Here is a 22,851-nt window from a genome sequence, read left to right as displayed (position 1 = left end):
CATATGTGCTTTCCTCAGATATTTTAGATGGAAACTCTAGAAGTAGATTCCCTTGTATAGTACTTTGTTACTTTGTTAGTAAATCAGATATATTAAGTCCAATCTGTACTTACATTATCAAAATAACAATCATAACCCTCAGGAGAGGCTTTCCGCAACACTTCTTCCAAAGACTCTACTGTTTTGTAGTTAAAGGCAACATCAAATCCATACTTTTGAAGGTGGGCAACCTTTTCTTCAGACCCTGCTGATCCAACAACTTTGCAGCCCTAAATGGGGAGAAAAATGGAAACCATTTATAAACCACAAGCATGGGTCAAATCTATCCTCCTAGTCTCGAATGGCCAGGTTCGCCCAGAACACCCTCCCAGGTGCTAAGCCACATATATAATCGGCCAACAGACCCCATCAGTGAAATTAGTCCCTGAACTAGCTTATGATACAACCCAACCATAACTTCAGCTTGCCCCTGACCACCTAACAGATCCCTCCCATGTTTAGGTGGTTTGCAGCTCGTTTCAACCTGCAGGCTTGACAGCCTATTCATTTGACTCTCCTGTTTCTTTATGTCGGGGCTTCTTTTCCCTTGCAGTGACTTGCATGCCATCTCTTGGTGCTGTGGCTATTTAGACTATGATTTTGGCTCTGCCCTGGGACTCTCATATCAAATACAGCCCTTCTGGGAACTGCCCCATGTTCTGTGATTTGACCCAGAGCATTGGACTAGATGCTGCCTAATCATGGAGAAACGAGTCCATTCTGAAAAGCACTTTAAGGTTGAGACTAGAGATTATATTGGTGCAGAGAGAGTAGCTCTTCAGAAAGCTCTCTTCTATCCTGAATGTATCGTGAAGACCAGAATATCAGCCTCCGTTCACTTTCAACTGGGGAAAGGCCTTTGGGTTCATACATGTATCTGTACAACCAACAACCATATACTTTTTCCATTCCTTCATGATTCAAGAAAAAACGATTTTGCAAAATCTCTATCTTTGGTCCTTTTTCCTTCTAACCTTATGCTCTCATAGGATGATCTCATTTACTCTTACGACCTCACTGCCACCTTCATGCAGATGATTCCCTTGTCTATTAACTCCAGTCAGGCCTCTCTCCTGAGTTCCAAATCAGTATTTCCAACAACCTAGAACAATCTTCACTTGGATAGCCCGAGGGGCCTCGTAATCAGTGTGTCTAAAATGGAATCTATTTTTTTCCCTTGCTTCTTACCTGTTGTTCCTCCTCTATTCTCTGTTGTAGTGAATGATACCACCCAGTTATCCAAACCTGAAACATGTGGGTCATAGAAGATGCCTTCTTTTCTCTTACCATCCACATCCAATCACCAGGGTTTATTCTTTTTCACCAAATATCCTTAAAAGCTGCCTCTGACTTCCCATCTTCACTGTCAATGTATCATAATTTCATCTGAATTATTGTGAGAGCCTCCTAATCTGACTTCTTGTTTCTAGTATTGTGTCCCCATGAACTATCCTCCTCCCAGGGTCAAAATGATTTCTCTAAAATGCCGAATTAATCATGTCACTCCTCTAAGGATTAAGCACAAACTTCTTAGCATGGCAGTCTCTAATGGAGTTTCTAAAAGAATAAGTCCTATCAGGACTTTCCTGGTGGTCCAGTGGTTAAGATTCTGCGCTTCCACTGCAGGGGGCACAGGTTTTATCCCTGGTCAGGGAACTAGATCCCACATGTTGCATGGCGCAGCCAGGAAAAAAAAAAAGACAAGGAAAGGGAGAGAGACAGCTTTTCCCTAATTTAAAAAAATACAACCTCTCGAACTTTTGAAATAAAAATCCCTTAAAGTTTTAATAAAACCTCTACAATTTGAATTTTGGAAGTATTACTAATTTCTTTTGTAAGTTTAGCATAACCCAAAGCTAAACCCTGATAAGTTCCAAACAAAAAAACTTTAAACCAAACTCACCTATGAATATAGATGCAAAAATCCTATATCAAGTGTTATTACATCAAATCCAAAAGTATAAATTCATAATATACCATTGGTAAATAATGATTATTTCAGACTGCTATTATGGTTTAACATGAGAAAACTAATGTAATTCCTTAACTCTGAAATTTGCAGCCTGTATGATAGCCTCACCTCTTTATTTGTATTTCAAGCTCCCATGAGCACTGGAGACCAGCCCAAAGCCTTGGCTGTTGGTTGTAGTCCTGTCATCTGTATTCTCCCTAACTCCTTCCCTAGCAACTAGGTCCTGATTCCTACATCCAGCCTCTGAGAGGCAAAGGATCAGCCAAACCAGATCACCCGGAACATTTCCACTACGTGATACATCCTGACCATGTTTGAGCTGCCTGATGCTTTGTACTCCCACCATCAAATCAGATCTCTTGAGCACAAACACCTGTCCAGATCAGAATCAATGGTTCCGTGCCCTGGGTGCCTCCCGTGAGTTAGTTTCCAAGCTAGGGCCCCGCCGCACTGGGCTGACTGCGGTAGCCTTTGCAGCGGGGCCCTGTGGGCGATGGCTCTCGGTTGGCTGGTCTCAAGCCCCTCCTTCAATTGTTGGGGGCAATCATGAAGAAAGGAAATTAAGCTGTACCAAGACATATTCAGTAGAAACTATGAAAATAGTTATTGCTTACAAACTCACTAGTCTAGCAGAGGCCATTCCTGATTTGAGACCTGCAATGTTATCAAATAATAATGTTCAGGTCATCTTTGCCGCACCATTTTCCCCATTCCCCCCATTTCTCAATCATTCCCAGCCTCTAACTTCTAAAGGAGATTGACTAGACCAAAATCCCTGAGCTGAGGGAAGGTCTGCTGTGTTAACCGCTGCATTCCCAGTGCAGGCTGTGGGTACTGAGTGAACGTTTGTTACGGAGGAAGACACTTACCTTGAGCTTAGCAATCTGCCCCACAACAGAGCCCACTGCTCCTGCTGCCGCGTTAACCAGCACTGTTTCTCCACCCTTCACACCACAGATTTCAAGCAGGCCAAAATAGGCTGTTAGGCTGAGGGAAGGAAAGTCAAGCTTTGTGGATAAATTTGTTTCTTTCCCCTATATCTCATTTATACACCCTGAAGGCCTTCTCAGCAGCTCACTGCCATGGGTCCGGGTAAAAGACAAAAAATATAGGAAATGAATATTACCGGCCACTAATGGTCCACCTCCTCCTTCTTTACCTCCATGAGAGGAATAAAGATGATGGGAATAAGGGAGGTATCAGAGAGGTGGCTGGAAGGGGGCAGCACCCTGTCCACCCCCAGGCCAAGTTTCAGGGGTGAAAGAAAATAGGACCCCCTTAAACTTTAGGGATCCAAGAACAGAGAGATTATGTTCCACTCCCATGTAAGCTGTAGGGAGATGGAGAGCTTCATGGGAGAAGCCTCCATGTCATCAATGATGCTATAGTCAGTCGTAGAGCAGATATAACGGTATGTGGTGTCTAGGCCTGAGAGGGTCAGGGAGAAACACCTCAAGTTTCTCATGGCTCCAAGGTGGTATGAAAGAACTCCTGCAATTTCCCCGTCTCATCCCCAGTGAGATGTCGAAGTTAGCTTGCGGGGAAAGAACTAGTAGGCCTGCAAAGATGCAGCTCAGGTGGCACCGATAGGGATTAGGTCAAGAAACCACCACACCTCAGTGGATTTCCAGCTCAGAAGGGGATATGGCCAAGGACTCAGTGGGACAAGTTACACTTTGAGAGGGGGGACCAGCATAAAACTAAGACAGATCAAGAGCAAGAAGCTGTCCCCCCTCTACTGGGTCTGCGTTAGCCCTGGGAGCTTTGCATCAACCCGAGGGAGAAGACTCAGGAAATTATGAGTTTTAAACCTGAAACGATGGGAGAAATCACTGGTTTAACCGAGGTTTTATTTTACTACACCAGCTGGAGATAGAAATGAAGTACAGGAGTAGAAAAAATTTAAGTTCTGTTTTTGCACCACTGAGTCTGAGCCCATGAAATCTCTATCCATTATGGTGACTGTTAAGCCACTGGCAAACTTTCAGACAAATTCATATAAAGTTCTTTCTGTGTAAAACAAACTACATGTTGGCGTAATTTAATCTTACTCAGCCTCTGACTACATTTGAGGGCTCGTTAGAGTTGGGCATTGAAGGCAAGGCAGTAAAAGGCAGACAGCACTTTTTCTGAGGATCCAAATATCTAATATGCTCTTAACCCAGTGTTTTTCAAAAGATGGATGGAACACCATCTGCCTCAGAATCACCTGCAGCTTTATTAAAAAGCTTTATTCAGATTCCCAGACCCCACCTCAGATCCACTGATTCAAAAATACTGGGATGTGGGGGCTTCCTAGGTGGCGCAGTGGTTGAGAATCCACCTGCTAATGCAGGGGACACGGGTTCGATCCCTGCTCCAAGAAGATCCCACATGCCCCGGAGCAACTAAGCCCGTGCACCACAACTATTGAGCCTGCGCTTTAGAGCCCGTGAGCCACAACTATTGAGCCCATGTGCTGCAACTACTGAAGCCCACGCACCTAGAGCCCGTGCTCCGCAACAAGAGAAGCCATGGCAATGAGGAGCCCGCATACCACAACGAAGAGTAGCCCCCACTCACTGCAACTAAAAAGAAAGCCTGTGCACAGCAAAAAAGACCCAACACAGCCAATAACATAAATAAATAAATAAATAAATAAATAAATTTATTAAAAAAAATACTGGGATGTGGAAATCTGAATTTTAATAGGACTCTAGGTGATTCTTATGAATGCAAGTAACTGAGAACCACCACCTTAAGGAATGCTTTTCTGGTTTTATCTTGTTCCTTCATCTGGTATAAAGTCCTCTGCCTTTTCATTTTCTCTGTCTTTCTGTGGCTGTGGTTTTTCGTTCCACAGGCTGCAGACGTATAGTTTTTCTTGATACTGCCGTCGGCCCTCTGGTGGATAAGGCTGTTAATGAATGCTGAGATCAGAGTGTGCTGGGCAAGTTAGCCTAACCCCCAAAGAGAAGAAGGAGGTACATTTTCAGATTGGGTCATTCCGCCCATGACAACCTGTACACCCCCTCCCCCAATCTTCCTTCTAGATGTCTGCAAAATCAGCTTTCAATTAGACATATTGACCTAAGGTATACAAGGTCTTTCCCAAACATCACCTCCTTTTAAAAGTAAGATGGAGATAAGATGAAGAAGCCAACAGTAAAGAAATCCTAGAGGGAAAATTAAAGGTACACTTTGGACAAAGGGGGACTGGATAGAATCAACAGGTTGGAGAGCAAAACACTTGAACTATTCCAGCTTAACAAGAAGACAGATGTCCTATTGAAGGAATAATGCAATACTTTGGAAGGATGTTAAATCTTTGGAGGCTAGACAGCTGAAAGACCCTAGGTTTCAAAGTTCAACTTCTTTTACAGTTTACAGCAGAAACTCCAGCATTCTGGGAGGGTTGACCCATCCCATTGGTAAGGGCTCATAATGGCAGGAATTCTCAAAGAATGGATGGTGTGTTGCTAGTGGAGGCTAGAAACATGGTATACGTAACCCCTCCACCTCAGTCTTTGAGAACCACTGGTATGAAGTTGATTGTTTGGAGTAAAAGCATACTCCTTAGGGACTTGAAATGAGTGAAGGAGAAATATACCCACAAGAGAATAAATTAGAATTGTTTTAGAATTTCAAATCTCCTAATATTTTACCAATTACTTTCTTCCCAACTGAGTCATGATTTCCTTATGTCTGCCTTCACCCCTGTGCTCCTACCCCCAGCTCACAATTTAGAGAAGGATGGGTGGGATAACAACATGGGAGGAAGAGCTGTCACTAGTAGAGGGTACAGGGCAGGCAGGAAAGACTGGGAAGGGCTGTGTCATTCTGTTTAGTGCCTACTAATTGCATGTAAGAAGGCACTAAGCATCCTCTAATTTCACAATGCTGTCTCTTGGCTGTGGCAATCCTGAGGAGTTCAAATTCTGAGTGTTATATGAACTTGGGGTGTAGGGACTGGTTCTGCTGGAGCCAGATCATTTGGGGAGATACATATTTCTGTTTCATTCTTTAGAAGTCCTTCAAAGGGTGAAAAAGAAAGAAGGAGAGAGGATGGGGAGAAGGAAGGAAGGAAGAAAAGGATCACACAACTTAGAGAAATTACTTAGAGAAACTTTCCAGGCTAGGAAACTTTGGAGGACTCCAAAAGGAATTCAATCAACTTGCTTCTCCAGGGCATGAGAAGAAACATGAGGTGCAAAGTGCAGCTGGGCCCTGGAGGGCAGACACAGGATTTACTGACCAGGAGTCTTTCTGAGGGATGAGGCCAAGAGACACTTTGAGTGTTTTAAATCCGTGCCACATTGAGTGACTGTACAACTATACTGTGATTCATCTCAGTTATTTAATCTTCAGATCCCCTGACACCTCTGGAAACCCAGATGTAGAAAGCAGGTGAGGTATCAGAGGCAGTACAGAAAGGCCAAGGTACCTTGACTCTCTTTCCCTTTTCAAACTCTGAAATGGAGGCAGAGATTAGTGAGGAATAAGCCAAGACCTTTCCAGGGACAGAAGGAGCTGGTTCCTTTGTGTCACCATTTGCCAGAGGCTTCAGAGGGACCCTACTCCCTCTCCCTCCCATGCTTCTCCTCACTGTCTCTTTCTCTTTGTACCTGATTTCCCCTTTCTCTCCTTCATTCCCAAGGCTACCTCTTCTTCCCTTCTTAGCCCCATCATCCTCTCTAATCAGCCCCTGAGCCTAGAATGTCTCCAGTCTCTTATTGGTTTTTTTTTTTTTTTTCCAGTCTCTTATTGTTGATCAAGTTCTGGACCAACCCTTTTGGAAAACCAGAACATCAGGTATTCAAACAAAGGAAATATACCCACGAAACTCACCCGGGCATGCCGATTGTTCCCAGAGCCAAAGACAGTGGTAATGTGTCCGGCCACTCTGCAAGCAGCTTTTCCAGGTTTTCCCCATCAGAAATGGAGTGAGTTGTCCAGCCCAAAGGAGCCACTACGATAGTTCCCATTGGGAAGGCTGAATTTTTACTTTCCACAACCCTGAGAGAGAAAGCACATTCAGACACGGGAAACCCCTTTCCTTTCAAGGGAGTCTGGATGCTGCATAATTCCTGTCCACAAAAGGGCACTGAGTTTGATATTCCATGATTAAAAACTCTCCCCCGTTGGTTTCCAGGATACGGATTTCTCTGGGCTTTTTGCCTCCCCCTCTAAACTGCTTCTTTTCTGTCTCACTTGCTGGTTCCCCTTCTTCCATCTTTACCACACTTAACCATTCTTTATTGTCTCCCTATGCCATCACAAAGTCATATAACACACTTTTTTACAGAAAAGTAAAAACCTACAAAAAGTCAGTTCCAATCCCACAATACAAAGATAACTGCTAATATTTTGGTGTATTTCATAGCAATCTTAATGATATATTTAAAAATGTTGGGACTTTCCTGGTGTTGCAGTGGTTAGGACTCGCCTGCCAATACAGGGGACACCGGTTCCATCCCCCGTCTGGGAAGATCCCACAAGTCTCGGAGCAACTAAGCCTGTGCACCACAACTACTGAGCCTGTGTGCTGCAACTACGGAAGCCCACGTGCCCAGAGCCCGTGCTCCGCAACAAGAGAAGCCACGGCAATGAGAAGCCTGCGCACCGCAACGAAGAGTTGTCCCTGCTCTTCACAACTAGAGAAAGCCTGAGTGCAGCAACGAAGGCCCAACACAGCCAATAAATAAATAAATTAATTAATTAAAATTAAAATGTATATTTTATGTATTTACGTAATTGAAGTAATTTTATATGTTGGGTAACTTCATTTTTCTCTCTCAACTTGATACTGGTCTATATAAATTTACTTTTTTTCCATGCTGGCAAGAATTCTTCAAAAACTGTAATGAATTGGTTTATTCCTTCATTATTAGACATTTAGGTTATTTCTGGTATTTTCCATAATGTATAAATTACACTTCAATTAATATTCATAAATATGAATGTATTATTTCTTTAGGCAATATTTCTATAAATGGAACTACAAGGTCAAAGAGTATCAAAATATTTGTAGTATATTGCCAAATTCCTTTCTAGAAGGTTGTGCCAACTTCTGCTTTTACCTTCAATGTATGAATATATTATAATAACATTTCCATCACTGGGTATTATCTTTAAAAAATTAAAACTTTGCCAATTCAGCAAACACAAATACATCTTTATTGCTTTGATTATTAGCAAGAAATGTGTAAGAACTATATGAAGAACCCTGTTAATGGGCCATGAGATAAAATGGTATATCTTGTGCTTGGAGAGAAATATTGTAAAGAAATATCTATTCCTAAATAGACAACTAATAAGAACCTACAGTACAGCACAGGGAACTTTACTCAATACTCTGTAATGGCCTATATGGGAATAGAAACTAAAAAAGAGTGGATACATGTATATGTATAACTGACTCATTTTGCTGTACAGCAGAAACTAACACAACATTGTAAATCAAGTCTACGCCAATAAAAATTAATTAAAAAAAGAAAGAAATCAGTTCCCTCTAAATGAATATATAAAGTCATTGAAATCCCAATAAAAATCCAAATAAGTTTTCAATAAATGGTATTATAACTTGCTAGTCATTTGGACTTAAACACTTCAGTCCTTGTTCCAAAATAAAAATTAAATGTCTTAAAGATTTACAACTAAAAAATTAAAATATACTAGAAGAAAGCATGAATAAATATTCTAGCAATTTTGGAGGGGAGAATGCCATTCTAATCATGAAATGGAACCAAGAAGCCAAAATTACAAATATTAATAATTTTATCACCTAAAATTTTTAAACTATGATTGGACACAGAAGAAAGATAAACAAAGACCCAAATATTTTCAGGACTAATATTCCTAACACACAAGAAGCTTTTACAAATCAATTTAAAAGATGAAAAGACCTAAAGGAAAAGAGCAAATGACATGAACAAATAATTCACGTAAGAAAACTGATCATTAATTTACAAAAAGAACATCAATGTCATTAATAATGAAAGAAATGCAAATTAAACTAAGCATCAATATAAGCAAGATCAGGAAGTATCAACATATTCATCTCAGATTGCCAAGAGTGATGGTTAGCAATGAACATATAGACAGTACAAGGGAAATACGTTCTTTAAGACACTATTGGTGGGAGTGGATACAATCTTTTTGATGCAAACTCTGTCATCATCTCTTCAAATTAAAATGTGCATCTTCTTTGACCTAGAACTTATAACTCTGTGTATTTAATGTAAAGTGATAGTCATCCAGGTGGGCAAAGAATACACAGACACACTCAGGTAGATGCATGCATATTCCCTGCAGAACTATTTGGAGTAGAAAAATTGGAAATAGCTGTTATCAGGAGTAGATTAGTTAAATGGCAGATAACAACTGAATAATCTGCAGCCATTAAAAGGTAGGTGGTATATTTACACACGGTCAACAAGAGATATCCATGACATATTAAGTGAGAAAAGCAATTTGCTGAAGGGCATTTAATCCCATTAAAGATTATAAATATTACTATGTGTGCTGAACAATTTTTGAAATAATAATACATTAGCGGCAGTCATCTCTAAGGTTCAGATGATGGGGCAACTTTCAGTTTCCAAGATATAAATTTTTATTTTATTTGAATTTTTACAATAATCAGGAACTAGATGAATACACTTTTTTTTAATATTTAACAGTAAGGATAAAAAAAAAAAAAGTAAGGATAGCATGTTTTATTTATTTTTAAAAGTTCCTGAGGCAAAACATTGAGCTGGGTGATGGTATTTAGTTGTTTATAGTATTACTCTCTGTGCTTTTCTGTGTGTTTAAAGTTACAAAAACAAACAAATAAAAAAACAAAAAACACAGATCAATATTTACAGCTCTTAAAAATGTAGAGTATATCACTGTGTGATCCCCACAAGTGTCAATACTTTTCATTCTCCTATTTTCTTCAAGCATAAAATAAATTATTTTATTTTAAAAAAAAAGGATATTAAAGTGAAGTTGAAATCATAACAATTTCACATTCTTCCCTCTCTCTCAATTAGTCAGGAAAAGGGCAGGTTTCTCAAGTTATTTCCAAGGTCAAACAGTGAGTGACCCACACAAGCTAAAGAACTTGTAGGAGTGATGAAAAGAAACAGGGCCCAGCAGGAGGTAAAAGGAAGACATATTTTCCAAGCACTGAGACAAATGGAAATAACTACCTGGCCACTTGCTCTCCCATCATTGCATCACCCTCCTTCAAACTTTTTGCCATAATTCTGAAACAAAACAGAGCAAAACAAAATCATTCTTAATATATAGGAACATCTGGGGAAAAACTATTTTAAGTTTCAAGCCAAATGGAAACCACTGGGGAAATGTGTATAAAAGTAAAACCGAGTTACATGAGGGCAGTACAATTGGGTGAAATGCAGGAGGAAAGTTGTTAGAGGTAGTTCTGCTCTGATAGTATTTTTCTATGAAATGAACATGAGAATCTTACCATCATGCTCAATTATGGATGAGTTTCTACCAATGACTTTAAAAACATAACCCAACATGAAAAGATGCTCAACATCACTAATTATTAGAGAAATGCAAATCAAAACCACAATGAGATATCACCTCACACAGGTCAGAATGTCCATCATCAAAAAATCTACAAACAACAAATGCTGGAGAGGATGTGGAGAAAAGGGAGCCCTCTTACACTGTGGTGGGAATGTAAATTGATACAGTCATTATGGAAAACAATATGGAGGTTCCTTAAAAAACTGAAAATAGAACTACCATATGACCCAGCAATCCCACTACTGGGCATATACCCAGAGAACACCGTAAAAGTGTTCAAAAAGACACATGCCCCGCAATGTTCACTGCAGCACTATTTACAATAGCCAGGACATGGAAGCAACCTAAATGTCCATCAACAGAGGAATGGATAAAGAAGATGTGGCACATATATACAATGGAATATTACTCAGCCATAAAAGGAACGAAATTGGGCCATTTGTAGAGATGTGGATGGACCTAGGGAGTGTCATACAAAATGAAGTAAGTCAGAAAGAGAAAAACAAACATCATGCATCAATGCATATATGTGGAATCTAGAAAAATGGTATAGATGACCTTAAATGCAAAGCAGAAATAGAGACACAGACATAGGGAACAAATATGTGGATACCAAGGGGGAAAGGGCTGGGGTGGGAGGAATTGGGAGATTGGGATTGACACATATTGATACTACGTATAAAAGAGACAATTTATGCGAACATACTGTATAGCATAGGGAACTCTACTTAATGCACTGTGGTGTCTGAAGTGGGAGGGAAATCCAAAAGGCAGGGGATATATGTATATGTATGGCTGGTCATTTTGCTGTGCAGTAGAAGCTAACACAACATTGTAAAGCAACTATACTCCAATAAAAATTAATAAAAAAACAAAAACCAAAAATCAACTCAGGTACCACTGGGTACTTGTTATGCCAAATACTAGACATAAAAAGGGATGCTAGTTAACATTTGGAAACATATTTTTCACTTTAGATTTTAATCTCTACCAATCAACTATGAAAAAAATTATTTAAAAGAATGATGGCTGCATTGTTTACCTAGGCAAAAAGTTACTGAGTCAGTGGCCAATGAAAGCTTTTATTCTCTCCCCTCCCTGAATTGTTTACTAAGTACACATGTTTGAGTTGACTGCAGATTATCTAAATTAAAAAAAATATAGGTAAAGGAAAGGCAAAGAAAACCTAATTTTAGTGTTAGCATCTTCCTCTACCCAAATAATTTGCCAGTAGTGAAATGGAGAAATTTGAGTTTGGCTTCTTTCTTCTTTTCACTTTTTGGGAAGCAGTTCTGGTGAACAAAGAGAGGTAAGTTGTGCACATTAACATAGGGGATGCTTGTAAAATAAAGGGGCCAGTGTAATCCCTCACCACTCTGCTCAGACGTTTGCCTGAAAAAGACACGCACCCGTGAATCCCATCACTGACATCATACTGGGAGAAACAGGAGGACGTGACAGTGTTTTGAATCAGCTGGATATTTTAAAAGACTGACCATGTCAAGGTAGTGTTCAGTGCAAAACATAAGAATTTTCTGGAGGAAAATAATACCTCATGTAAGGATCCACGGTGAAGAACAAAGCTTCCAGCAGGACCTCTACAAAATAAAGCATTCCACAGGCAATTAGAAACCCTGGCCTGATGCCTCATCTTTCTAAATAAACACAAACAATCTTTCTGCTTCACAGTTGCCCTCTCATCTGTGCCCTCCATTAAAGAGACAAGAACAGCTCTCACATTTGGCCCAGTCCAGTTAATAAAAGTAAAAATTATGTAAAACATTTTAAAATAAAATTAAAAATTATGATTATTTACTCAGCACTCACTCCATACTTTACATAGATTATTTCATATGATCTTCTGAACAATTATTGTTTCCATCTTATTAAAGCTTAGGTTAAGTACCTTGCTCAGGGCCATATCTGTAACCATGACGTTACAGGGCTCACAGAGAGTTTTATTAACAGCCCCAGTTAGTATTAAAAAATATATGCATTTTGCTGGAGTGACCCTCATGCGCCCAACCTCTGGAATTTTGATTCTGGGTTTTGGCTATCCCAACCTGGATGGGATCGATAACTTTGCCATGCTACTTGATTTCACACCCTTTTCTCAAAGCCCACCTACCTGAAAACAGCCCTTAGAGACACCCCTTAGTGTGTGCTCTGCAAAGCTTATCTCCAAACACGTGATGGTGATAGACACAGTAACGGGACAAAGCTGGTGATTAAATAGTTAATCCCACTAGGAGATTGTAAGTAGGAAAAAAGTATGGGACATCCCTGTAAATTAATGATTACTCAAGAAAGCAGGCTTGCTTAGCAACAAAACCGTGCAACAGAAGCATGAGACGGGGCCACAAACAATAAAACAATGGTGGCATGAGGCCCACATCCTGCCCAGTGAGCTCATTAACTTAATGATTCCCTAGGACATGCTCTCTGCACACGTAAAAAAACAATAATTTATGGAAAGGTGACACTTCAAAGTAAAAGACCCTTATCGTGCTGAGACCTGAAATAATTTTTCCATGGTGCCATGACAGTCCTAGCTTGACCATATAGGGACAAGAAAACTCCCCTGCCCAACCTGGAGGAGGAGCTGATGATGCAAGTGTGACATCTACTCAAGAATGAGGGAGAAGGTGGTCTTCTCCCCCTCGCACTCTTCCTTTGATTATAAAACTGTAGCCAACTACATCTCTGAGTGACAGCACTCTTACCTGCCTGCCTGTAAGCCTCACAAGCTTCCTTTTCTAATAAATCCCTTCTTATTTATCACTTTGCCTCTTGCTGAATTCTTTCTGCGCTGAGACATAAAAGACCGGAGTTCCTCAGAGCCCCCCGAAATGACACCTAGTGGTTTCAATGGGGTGTGTCGTCATTTCTCTCCCTTCAATTTCTGAAAGCTTGCCTTGTCCCTCCACTTTCCCCAAGGGAGTGGGAGGCCCCTCAGTGAAGAAGAAGGGTTTTTCCCTCCTTGTCCGCTCACAGGGATATTCTGAGCTCTGCACACGGCTGCTAGGCAGTTCTTATCCCGCTGTCACTGTGGGGCTCGCTGGGGCAGAGGGGAAATTCTCCCCACAGACGGGCGAATGTCAGGAAGAACAATGCACCCAACACGTGCTTCCATTACCAAGGGAAGCAGAGGGATCTTCCAACATGACATCAAGGCTTCACTCACACAGCCTTGGAAAGGTCTCTATGGCTGATTGCAAAAGGACCACAGACACCATCCATTCCTTTGTGTGGGCCTCTCTGCCATCCTCCCATCAAGAAGTCTATGGCCACACCTTGAATCTGGGCTTGGCTAAGTGACTTGCTTTGATGAACAGCATATTAGCAAACATGATACAAATGGAGGCTTGAAAAGTGCTTGCATGTTGGAGTTTGCCAATTCCTGCTGCTCTAGATTTATGAAACCACAGCAAAGACAAACAGCTCAAAGCAGCCTGCTAGAAAGGCCACACAGAGGAGAACTGAGGCGTGCATCTCTACAGAAAGCCAGCGAGCATGATGGTGAGTGACGCCCATCCTGATGAGGCCTACAGAAGTCCTGCCAACTTAACCCAGCCCAAACTGCCAACCCACAGAACTGTGAACTTATAAATGATTGTTGTTTGAAGTCACTAAGTGTGGAGGTAGTTCGTTATTCAGCAAAGGCAAACTGATACAGTCTCTTCCAACTTACATCTTATGAGTATGACTTACCTCCATTTTTTAAGGGTGGGAGTTCGACTGTCTTCAATTCAAAGTTACTATTAGTAGGGTAGCCTTCAAAGTGCTTCTTCAGGGTCCAGCTCTTAGCATGAACCATCCTGAAGCTCCTAGAACACAGTAAACATGCAGTCAGTGCCGTGAAATGACTGCATTCCTATGATTCCCTAAGTGTTGCACTGAGGCCAGACAGCAGGGTCTACCCCTCGTCAACTTTATCATTGTCACTTAACATCAATCCCGTTTATTTAGCATTCACTGTTTCTATTGCTGTGCAAAGCGCGGCACACTTACCATCTCATTTTATCCTCATAGTTTCCCTATAAGATAGGTATTATTTTCATCGCCAGTGCACAGTGCACAGATGAGGATACCGAGGCTACCTCAGAAATCTCCAAGGCAAGGAATAATGCACATCTTTCAGATGGACAGAGCCCTGCGTTCTAAGGCAAGCAGTCTCAGGAACACCTGCCAAACGCCGTGTGGCACTGCTGCTCAGCCCCGTTTTCAAGCGCGAGTTTTCTTTGGCACCAAAAGGGGAAACCCCAAGGTCTGTTTGGGTGTACACTCGCCTGCACACAAGGCCCAGAGAAGATGTTTCAGGCGGCCCTGAGCTCTCGGATCAGGACATTTTGCTTAGAGCGATCCAGCTGGTTCGACCCGCAACGTTACTTTTCCTAATTGTCTTTTATCCCTCAAAAAGGCAGCCTCTGAGAATTCTGGGATAAGCCCAGAAGCATCCGCGGAAAGGGAGCGACCGCAGAGGTGGGCGAGGATCAGGGGTCCCACCCGCCAGAAGAAGGGGGCAGGGTGGGACGCCCCGTCCAGGCGCACTTGCCTGCGGATCCCAGCTTCTAGCCGCGCCCACACCGGTGCGTTAAACGAATTCCGAGCCCTGCCTTTCTTCTCCCTCCACGCTTGTCCCACTTTTGTAGTCCCGCAAGTTCCTTGGCCGGCCCCCTCCCCAGTGCAGGCAGCTATGCCATGTACCCAAAATGGTGCCAGGCCATGCCCTTCTTTCCGGCGGCCGTCTCCGAGCTCTCCAAGAACCTGCAAGGACCAGGAAGCATCCGTCGGGACATCCTGCGTCCCAGTTTCCTCTGTTACCCGGCATGAGGAGAGGGCGAGCAGCCGCGAACGCTCCGCTATAGGGGAGTCTCGGTACTCAAAAGCTGAGGTCGGGATGTTTACTTACAAGATACCGCAGGCTCCACTGGCTAAAGCTGGCGGTTGGGACTGCGCAGCTGGGCGCTGGCAGCCGGGATTTAAGGCAGGTCCCAGGAGAGGGTGGGGCTTTCCCCAGGGCCGGGCTGCTCCTGGAAGGGTGGAGGCACCGTCCCGGAGAGGTCCAGGTGTGTGTGTGTGTGTCAGGTGTGTGTGTGTGTGTGTGTGTGTGTGTGTGTAGGGGGGGTACTTGCAACAGTAAAAGCCTCCATCGGAGTCCTGCCCAGGTGGTACCGTTGCTGCACCAGTGTCTCAGCTGGAAACCCGCTGGAAGGTGCTGCGGGGGAGAACGAGCCACGGCCTCCGCCGCTCAGGCAGGGAGGAGGGGGACAAAGGCGGGGTCCCCCGGAGGCCGCAGCCAGGGGGCCCCTCCTCAGCCTCGCAGCTTGCCTAGCGTCCACGCCCCCACCCTGGCACTCGGGTGCTGGCCCCCTGCCCGCCTGCCCCCAGTCTCCCTGATGAACACTTATTAACCTTTCAAGAGCCAATGTAAGGGTCACCGCCTCTGTGAGTCCTTCTCAAACTCTCCCAGGAGGAAGTGAGCGCCTCTGCCTCCGAGGCGCCCCACCCCACCGCAACCCTGAAACCCCCAGCCCTTGGTAGGGCATTTCCCCCACGACTCGCGGAGGAGAGGTGGTCCAAGGGATGGGGTGTGCTCAAGGCGAAGGTGCCCGGGCTCGGCTGGGTTCCAGGCTTGTGCCCACCACGCCCACCACGCCCACCACTCCCTAACGGTGCAGCTCCGAATGAGCTACTTAACCCCTTCCTGCCTAATTCACCCATCTGCAAGATAGGGATAAGAATAGTGCTTTATGAAAATTAAGTCTTTTTAAAGAACGAAACGAGTTAACACCAAGTGTTTAGACTACTACAGGTGTGTGGTAAGCTCAATAAACACTAGATCCTGGTAACAATATTTTGACCTCCCATGGCCCTGAGTTAGTCCCAGGACCCCACACTGTCTCATTCAATTATATACCCCCAACTCCGAGTCCAATCCTGGTCAGTCATATAAACAGCAAAGATGTTTGAAGAACACTGCCCCTTCTCCTGCATTACCCTCTCCAAAAGGTAACAAATGTTACCTGTCCAGTGTTTACACTTTCCCTCCTTTCTCCACAGTCCTGCAGACATATATATTTAGAGAGTTTTCCCCCCATTTTCAGGGACACAAGATCATTCTAAAGATGGTACTCTGCCTCTTCTTTTTTTTTTTTTTTTAATTTTCCCAGACTGAAAATCTTAGGTTATCTAAACCAGGGATAGGATTCTTTTTTCTCTTTGCTGGACTTTCAGTTGACAAGGCACTGAGTGAAAGATTCAGAACTCCAAGAGGATAGCGTTAAATAATAATCAGATGTTAGCTATACAGTATTGCCAGATTCACAGGAAAGATTGTTTGCTTGTTGGCTTCAAAAACTTTCCACAAAAGAGTTGAAAGGAATCTGGATGTCTCTGAAAGAGTGTATATTGCATTGCTAGGGCTGCCATAATAAAATACCACAGACTTGGTGGCTTAAACAACAGACGTTTATTTTCTCCTGGTTATGGAGGCTGGAAGTCCAAGATCAAAGTGTTGGCAGTTTTGGTTTCTCCTGAGCCCTCGCTCCTCGGCTTGCAGATGGTGGCCTTCTTTCTGTGTCTTCACATGGCCTCTTCTCAGTGCACGTACATCCCAGGTGTCTCTCTTCTTTAAGGACACCAATCATATTGGATTATAACCCCACCTAACAGCCTCAGCTGGATTTAATCATCTCTTTGAAGGCCCTGCCTCCAGATGCGTGGATTAGAGCCGATTTATATAGTCTCGCTTAAAGTTAATTACCCCGTTAAATTCCTATCTCCAAAAATAATTACATTCTGAGGTTCTGGGGTTGGGGCTTCAACACATGAATTTTGGGAGAACACAATTCAGCTCATAACAGAGTGTATGGGTAAGGTGTGGTGGACGCACACTGGGAGGTATTATGCAGCAATCAGAAGCACTCAGTTATTAGATGGACAGAAAGCAACCTGGATGGGTCCTAAAAACACAATGCTGCATGAGAAAAGTAAGGAACAGAAAGAAATATGTGACCCAATATCATTTCTATAAAAATATGAGCCCTTAGTGCACATTATGCAAGAACATTTGCAAAAAATACAAACTACATATTAAATACATCACAATAGTTGCCTATGGTATCAGGAGGAGAAGAGCAGGCACATAAATTAATTTAAGGCACATAAATTAATGAGAGAGAGAGGGAGAGAGAGAATTTGGCAGACCAGTGGTGATAACACACTGTAAACTCTGATGGGTGTGAATAACTCAGTCCTCTGGCCCTCAGTCCAAAATGAAATACAAACAGTGAGGAAATGAAGACGCCCCTCCCCCATCTTCTTAGCAGAGGGTAAAGAGAGATTTTGCTACAGTCCAGCTCAATGGACACAAGACAACCTGCTTCCCTCTTTTCCACCTGAGACATTGGCACAAGTGGTGACATCCAGTTGCAACGTATGCTTTCTTTTCAACATATGCACAGAAAATGTATGGTTTCCTCTATTGTCTAACAGAAATACTGCAAAGCAACTAAAGTAATAAGTAGGTACATTTAATGGCAGAGAGCCAGATATAAGACTTTGAAAAACATTTCGTGCCTGGTATATCCAGGGGCAGACCATGTTGGTTGCCTGTCCAATATTCAATCTCCTCTTTGTCCTTCCTACATACATACCCCAATGTTGTTTAGGGTAGCAGTGTGCCCAGTTAAAGAACTCTGCTTCCAGGCTCCTTTGTGGCTGGGATTTTGACACAGTTCTCGTCAATGAGACAAGCAGAAATCTAATGGTAGGGCTTTTAGGAAAGTGATTGTTTCCCAACTAAAATAAAAAGGGACAAACCCAACAGACATGCATCTTTTGTCCTTTGTCTGTCTTGCTGCCTGAAATGTGGAGATGCTGCCCAGTGGTGCAACAAACGTTTTGTGACCATGGAGCCACTCACAACAGACGGTAGTAGAGAAAGAGAAAAGAAGTCTAGTTTCCTGAGTAGTTGCATGAGCCCTGGACTTTCTTCTTTGGATTCCTCGTTACATTAAAAAAAAAGTGCTTTTTAAGCCATTGTGGTTTGGGTTTCTGGAACCACTGAATCCAGCCCTGACCCCCTGGGAATGGAGCAGGTGAACCTGTGCCTCCCTTGTTCTCTGGTGAGAATTTATCAAGTCCATCTTTCTTTTGGGTGAGGAGAGGACTATCATGGCAATTGGTCAGGAAGTCCCCTCTGCCTGTCAGGTGTGTTTCCAAAGCGTACCTGGCATATGTGGCATATGTGGAGTAGATTTTAGGGAAACATATGTCATGTCCACTATGCTATTAAACAGGATTGTTGTAAAGATTAAGTGTTGGGACTTCCCTGGTGGTGCGGTGGTTAAGAATCCGCCTGCCAATGCAGGGGACACTGTTTTGATCCTTGGCCTGGGAAAACCCCACATGCTGTGAAGCAACTAAGCCCATGCACCACAACTACTGAACCTGGGCTCTAGAGTTTGTGAGCCACAACTACTGAAGCCATGTGCTGCAACTACTGAAGCTCATGTGCCTAGAGCCCGTGTTCCTTAACAAGAGAAGCCACTACATTGAGAAGCCCGTGCACTGCAACGAAGACCCAACGCAACCAAAAAATAAATAAATTTATTAAAAAAAAAAAAGATTAAGTGTGACATGGGATATAAAGTACTGGCAGGTAGCAAGCCCCCCAGACATCTTCCTCCCCCTCTTCTCTATCTTGGCTTTTTAAAAATTAAACATTTAAAAATGTTGAGTTGTGAACAAAGCATGTTTCAGGTATATCAGAGAATCAAAGATAAGAAAGACACTCTTTCTTATTGGATACTGGAAGCATTAACAAAATAACAGGTATGGAAAGTCTTTGGAAAGCAATAAGAATTATAGCTATAAAGTGCCAGGAACAAAGTGTCCCTCAAACATTTACTCATGTTTTTGAGTTTGTTTAAAAAACAAATTTATTCACTTGAAATCATATAGAAGATATGGATAAGATCTGGCCACACCAGGTCAAATAGGATCCCAGTCATTGTGACCCTGCCAGGTAAATCACTGTAATTTGCCAAGTCATGGTGATTAAGGTAAGTCATGGTTGTTAAATCATCACAAAGGCAGAATTAGAATGTGGGTATAAAGGTCAAGGGAAAAGATGTTTCCTTACTTTGCTCTGAGACAAAACCAGATTCAATTCAGTCCTCCAGCCTTAAGTTTCAGATCTAGCTAGCTGAGGGAACAATTCCCTTAAAACAATACAATCACACAAGTAATAAGAGAATGCATCTTGTCAAATAATTCAGACAATACAGATGTGTACAGTGTAAGAAGCAAAAGTCCTTGTATTCTGTGTGGGGAGGATTCCTTCTGATGTTTTTCTATGGCAACACACTTTCAAAATAGACATTCATCTCCTCTTCCTTCTCTACAACTTCCATTGCATTGGCCTAGTAAGATAATGCTTGGGAAATAATTATAAAACTGGGTAGTAATATGATTCTTATAATTGAAAGAACACCTTAAGACATGTAGGGCACTGCATTTGAGGAGCAAATGATTATGCCTCTTCCCACAGTACTAGGAGATGTGCTGGTGCAGCACTTACCCTAGAGAAGTGCTTGGTACCTAGTATTTCTAGTCCTCATAACAGTTCTGGGAAGCACTTGTTATTATCTTCCTCAGAGCCTAAGGAAACTGAAGTTCTAAGAAGTAAAATAACTTAGACACAATCACATAGGTAGTCAGTTGCAGGGTTGAGATTTGAATCTGAATTAATGAACTCTAAAGAACCCTGTACTTTTCACTGTTCTATTTTACTTTCCAATACAGGTGAGATGGATTCCTCTTATAGGTAATAGCAAATTTAGGAAAGGTCATACTTATGGGATATCTGTAAACTACTATTAGTAATGTTATTTTATTTTATTCTGTTTATTTTTATTTAAAAAAATATTTATTTATTTATTTATTTCGGCTGTGCCAGGTCTTAGTTGTGGCATATGGGATCTTTTAGTTGCAGCATGCAGACTTCTTAGTTGTGGCATGTGAACTCTTCATTACAGCATGCATGCAGGATCTAATTCCCCAACCAGGGATGGAAGCTGGGCTCCCTGCATTGGGACCACAGAGTCTTACCCACTGGACCCCCAGGGAAGTCCTGGTAATGTTATTTTAGACATGCAAATATGTTACCAATCTCAGGTTTGGCTGCTTGCCACTCAAAAGCCGATATTCAAGAGGCAAGTATTGGTAGAAAGGAAAGTTGCTTTAATTAGAAAAGCGGGCAATCTGGGGAGAAGGTGGGTTCACGTCCCAAAAGCAACTCTGAAGATTCTGCTTGGCCATGAATGTTTCTTAAGGGAAAAGGGGAAGTAATCTCAGTTAATCATTGAGATAGGGGATGGGAAGCGTAGCCATCTCCCGCTGCGTGCAGGCTTGTTGACTCCTCATGATCTTTCCCTATGTGCTGTCTTGTTCACACAGTTTGTTCCTGAGATCACTGAAGGTGAAACTAGGGAGGCAATCTGGTCATCTGTTAGTTATTTATTCATTTCTGCTTCTTTGATCTATGAAAAGAACCACCAAATTAGGCAAGGTATTATGTGATCAAAAGATTTGAAAGGTGTACATGGGCTGGAAATAAGTAGAGCACAGGGTGACTAGTTAACGGTTAGCTACACTATAGCTTTGCTAAAGTGACAAGACAAAAGGGGCCTCCTGCAGAGAGCTCTTTCCTGCAAAGATCTCTTTCCTGCCAAAAGCTGCTTACAAATCCCCACTTGTCAGAACATGATTCCATGTCATGGGATTAGGGGCAAAGGTCCATCTTCTGTAACTTCATGCTGACATACAGCGCCATGTTATTAGAGTGGAAAATGTTAACATGAGTTTGTAGCAACTCTTTGCTGATAATTTTAGTTGTCTGCTTACATGTATGGGCAGAACAAGCTGCAATTATGTTGATGTCCACAAAGATATAGATTATTATGAGCAGTAGTGTAAATCCCATTCTCTTAAGGCCAGTTCTTGGAACGGTGCTAGCCATAGATTCAGTACTGCTCAAGATGGAGCAGCTATGTCATGGTTGCAGCCTGGTCATCATGCAGGTAGCTTTTTTCCTCTGGAAACAGTTACAGTATCTGTAAAATGACTCCAGACTGTGCATCAGACACTGAAGAATTCTGTGATTCTATTGTCCTATTCATTAACTGTTTGAGCCCGCTCATTTGGGACTCAGGGAGGCCTGGGAGATTTTAGCTTTTCTACAAACAAGAGACAGGGGACGTGCAGTGGCCTTTGTACCTGGAAGGGTCCCCGCAGGGTTCTGCTCAGTTCCAAATACACTGAACATCTTGAAATGTTACTCTCTCATCCTGATTTCCCCTCTTAGTCCCTCTCCCATCCTCCTATCCACTTGGCTAGGGATTGATGAAATTCTGTGGCAGGCTTCTTTCTGCCTCATGATGGCAGGTACTGGGACTGGCCAGAGAAAGTACAAGATGGACCTGAAACATCTTTTTGTACCAGTAAGTAAGAAAGTATGTAAAATATGATGGGGACAAAAAAGGATAGGGGTCACGTCAAAAGGACATAGAAACCCTCTTAAAGGAGCTGCAATTGGCCAAATCTAAGACAAGTTGAACATCAAAACAAATTCAAAGAATGGATAAACAACAAGGTCCTAATGTATAGCACAGGGAACTATATTCAATATCTTGTGATAAACCGTAATGGAAAAGAATATTAAAAAAGAACGTATATATGTGTATAATTGAGTTGCTTTGCTGTACAGCTGAGATTGGCACAACACTGTAAATCAACTATACTTCAACTAAAAGAATAAATTGAAAAAAACCCACAGATATTATTGTGGGCAAAAAAAAGTATATCTTTCCGCCCCACAAAAAAATTCAAAATTAACATATTAGCACCCATGTGATTAACAATAACAATGATACGTTAATGGAATTAACATATTTTATCACCCACAAAATATGTTACCATGAGTTCATAAATATAGAGATAAGGAAAAGATCTTCCTTACAGTAGAATACCAACTAATAAATGTGGGTGGAATGATAGAATTAGAATGTCACCATTATGCAACCTTTGTATTAATAATTGATTCAGGCAAAAATCATGGAAGCTAAATAAGCAGGTGAAAGTTTGAGGAGGAATAGAATAAGTCTAAAAGTATCTCTTCACAAAGGTAACTTTTCCCCTTTAATAAATGGAATAACCGAACAGATAACTGGTCAAAATCAACATCAGTTTTGAGACAAACAGACATTATCTTGTGCTTTCTGATGCTGTGCATTGAGGACACACCATCCTGG

At 42.1% G+C, this 22,851-nt stretch overlaps 1 protein-coding gene across 3 annotated transcripts in view; it reads right to left on the bottom strand.

Annotated features, from left to right (window-relative positions):
• PTGR1 (prostaglandin reductase 1) overlaps window positions 1-22,851 on the bottom strand; it is an 82,708-nt gene that overhangs the window by 13,950 nt on the left and 45,907 nt on the right. For 2 of the 3 annotated variants that reach the window (XM_057720098.1, XM_057720100.1), the window contains exons 2-7: window positions 14,246-14,361; window positions 12,087-12,132; window positions 10,186-10,242; window positions 6,839-7,006; window positions 2,881-2,998; window positions 114-269 (exon numbers count right to left, since the gene is read on the bottom strand). In XM_057720098.1, the coding sequence (XP_057576081.1) occupies window positions 114-269; window positions 2,881-2,998; window positions 6,839-7,006; window positions 10,186-10,242; window positions 12,087-12,132; window positions 14,246-14,351 (651 nt within the window). In that variant the 5' untranslated portion in view covers window positions 14,352-14,361. Of the gene's footprint in view, window positions 1-113; window positions 270-2,880; window positions 2,999-6,838; window positions 7,007-10,185; window positions 10,243-12,086; window positions 12,133-14,245; window positions 14,362-15,446; window positions 15,516-22,851 lie in introns of those variants that run through there. The other variant, XM_057720099.1, reaches the window with a different exon arrangement.

Source organism: Hippopotamus amphibius, chromosome 2 (assembly GCF_030028045.1).
Source record: "Hippopotamus amphibius kiboko isolate mHipAmp2 chromosome 2, mHipAmp2.hap2, whole genome shotgun sequence".
Taxonomy (NCBI): domain Eukaryota; kingdom Metazoa; phylum Chordata; class Mammalia; order Artiodactyla; family Hippopotamidae; genus Hippopotamus; species Hippopotamus amphibius.
This window is presented reverse-complemented; position numbering and strand designations above follow the sequence as displayed.